Source organism: Aptenodytes forsteri, unplaced genomic scaffold (genome assembly GCF_000699145.1).
Source record: "Aptenodytes forsteri isolate BGI_AS27 unplaced genomic scaffold, ASM69914v1 Scaffold110, whole genome shotgun sequence".
Taxonomy (NCBI): domain Eukaryota; kingdom Metazoa; phylum Chordata; class Aves; order Sphenisciformes; family Spheniscidae; genus Aptenodytes; species Aptenodytes forsteri.
Window position 1 is genome coordinate 281825 of NW_008794583.1, and position 2155 is coordinate 283979.

Genomic DNA, 2155 nt, shown 5'->3' on the forward strand with positions numbered 1-2155 from the left:
GACCTGTTGGAGCGGGTCCAGAGGAGGGTCACCAAAATGCTCGGGGGGCTGGAACAGCTCTGCTGCCAGGAGGGGCCGGGAGGGTCGGGGTTGTTCAGCCTGGAGAAGGCTCCGGGGAGAGCTCACGGCGGCCTTTCGGCGCTTGTAAGAAAGATGGGGACGGACTTTGGAGCAGGGCCTGCAGCGACAGGACGAGGGGTGATGGTTTTAAGCTAAAAGAGGGGAGATTCGGACTAGAAATTCTTCACGCTGAGGGTAGTGAGACGCCGGCACGGGTTGCCCAGAGAGGTGGTGGATGCCCCATCCCCAGAGACGTTCAAGGTCGGGTTGGACGGGGCTCTGAGCAACCTGATCTAGTTGAAGGCGTCCCTGCTCATGGCGGGGGGGTTGGACTAGACGACCTTTCGAGGTCCCTTCCCACCCAAACCCTTCTGTGATGCTGTAAAATACCCGATACGATAGCGGTTTCAAAACCCCCAGTTACGAGATTCAAATTCCCCCCCAACTCGCCGCTCCTGCCGCAGCGAAACGGGTAAGCGGAGCAGGGGAACGTTCCGTTGCCTCCGTTCCCCTGATCCGAAGGGCGTTAAACATCCCTGCCCTTAACGTGGGCAGCCCAGGGAAGCTTCTTCTTTGAAGTGATGGCAAACTGGAAGCCGCCTGCGCGCAGCACTTACCCCCCTTCCTCCGCAGTTCAGGCGGGCGAAGCGGGAAACCCTCAACAGCTCACGGGCTCCGACAGATTCTTCTCTTCGCTCTCTTTGCCGTTTCAGCTGTTACGTTCCTCAGTGAGAGAAGAGGTTTATAGTTCAGCAATTAACATTTACGGACAGCAGAAACACGTACTTCCCCCCACCCCCCCCCCCCCCCCCCCCCCCCCCCCCCCCGTTGTAAGCTTTAAGACCAGTCGGGCCCGTCTGATTTTCACATTTCTGAGCTTCGGAAAAGAAACTTGGGTCGTTCTAGGAAAGGCTGGACCGGGCAGCGATCGTTTCCCCTGAGCCATCATCCCTTCGGTTAGGAGCCGACCCGAACCTCGGCCAGAGGAAAAGGGTGACAAGAAAGAAAACCTTCCGCTCGCGGCTCCGGGAAGGCAGCTAGCCGGGAATACTTGGATATTCAGAGCAGCCTCCCTGCGTTTCCCTCCTCGCAGGATATTCCTACCCTCCGGCAGGTTCCCAGTATGAAACGTGACTCAGCCGGGGCTCCGGAGCGTATGGAAGCGAATCCCTGCACGCGGAGAATGCGACGTTACAGCGGCAAGAGATCCTACGCTGCGCGTGGGGATGGTTTTGTTTCCGGCCTGAATAAAAGGAAGCATCTCGTTTCTCTCAAAGGTTAATTACCTGTCGACTTCCGTCGCTTAACTACCCGGGGGAGGGATAGAACAACTTCAGAACCGTTGCCAAACCACCCTTCTCTCACAGGGAAGAATCAAGAGCATGAAAAGCAAACTAATTTGTACGCATTTTATCCAAAATTTATTGTCGGCACGGTGGGTAGGGCTACAGGGACAGTACGAAAGTCACATTGGCAGTGGACACCCGCTCGGGTCAGGCCTGGAGGGGCAGCTCTGCGGCGGCAGCCCCGCGCTCCGGGCGGCCGGCTGTGCGAGTAGTCCCATCCATCCCCCGCGTTCCCTTCGCTTAATGCTGCTTTCGTCTGAAGGAGCAGCCTAAGGAAGGGAAGGGAAAAGAAAAAAAGAAAAAAAAAATTAAATAAAAATAACCACGCAGAGCAGTCAGAAACGCTGCAGCCTCTTTACATCTCTTCTCCGCGGGGATTTCCTCGTCTCACCAGTTTTTGCCCCTGTTTTTATGAGGAAAGCACCACCCCCAGCTCTCAAAACGCCCGTAACCGAGTGGCTTTTATAATCTTCCAGCCCGGAAAAGCCGCCTCGGGTTCAAAGACGGTCGACGGGAGCTCCCCGAGAAGGCGGCGGGGGGGGGACGGGACACCCCCGGGCCTGGTACCCACCTTCTGTCAGCCTCGCCTTGCCCCCCGTGGGCTGGCACAGCACGGTCGAGCAGCCCACGCACAAAACGACGGTCTGAGCGTGGCTAAACACCGTTGTGATCTTGTAACAACCTGCCGGGAAAGGGAAAGGCTCTGAGGGGCGGCGGGGAAAGGACGACCGGGATCCGTCGCCTCGCCT

The 2155-nt window shown here is 57.7% G+C and overlaps 2 protein-coding genes across 2 annotated transcripts in view; one reads left to right on the forward strand and one right to left on the reverse strand.

Annotated features, from left to right (window-relative positions):
• RPRD2 (regulation of nuclear pre-mRNA domain containing 2) overlaps positions 1-1101 on the forward strand; it is a 36497-nt gene extending 35396 nt beyond the window's left edge. Inside the window, exon 15 of the mRNA XM_019470276.1 lies at positions 967-1101. Coding sequence (XP_019325821.1) covers positions 967-1101 — 135 coding nt within the window. The remainder of the gene's footprint in view (positions 1-966) is intronic.
• Positions 1102-1457: 356 nt separating this feature from the next.
• Positions 1458-2155, reverse strand: part of LOC109279261 (40S ribosomal protein S27-like) — a 5272-nt gene continuing 4574 nt past the window's right edge. Inside the window, exons 2-3 of the mRNA XM_019470277.1 lie at positions 1978-2153; positions 1458-1675 (exon numbers count right to left, since the gene is read on the reverse strand). Of these exons, the coding sequence (XP_019325822.1) occupies positions 1647-1675; positions 1978-2153 (205 nt within the window). The 3' untranslated portion in view covers positions 1458-1646. The remainder of the gene's footprint in view (positions 1676-1977; positions 2154-2155) is intronic.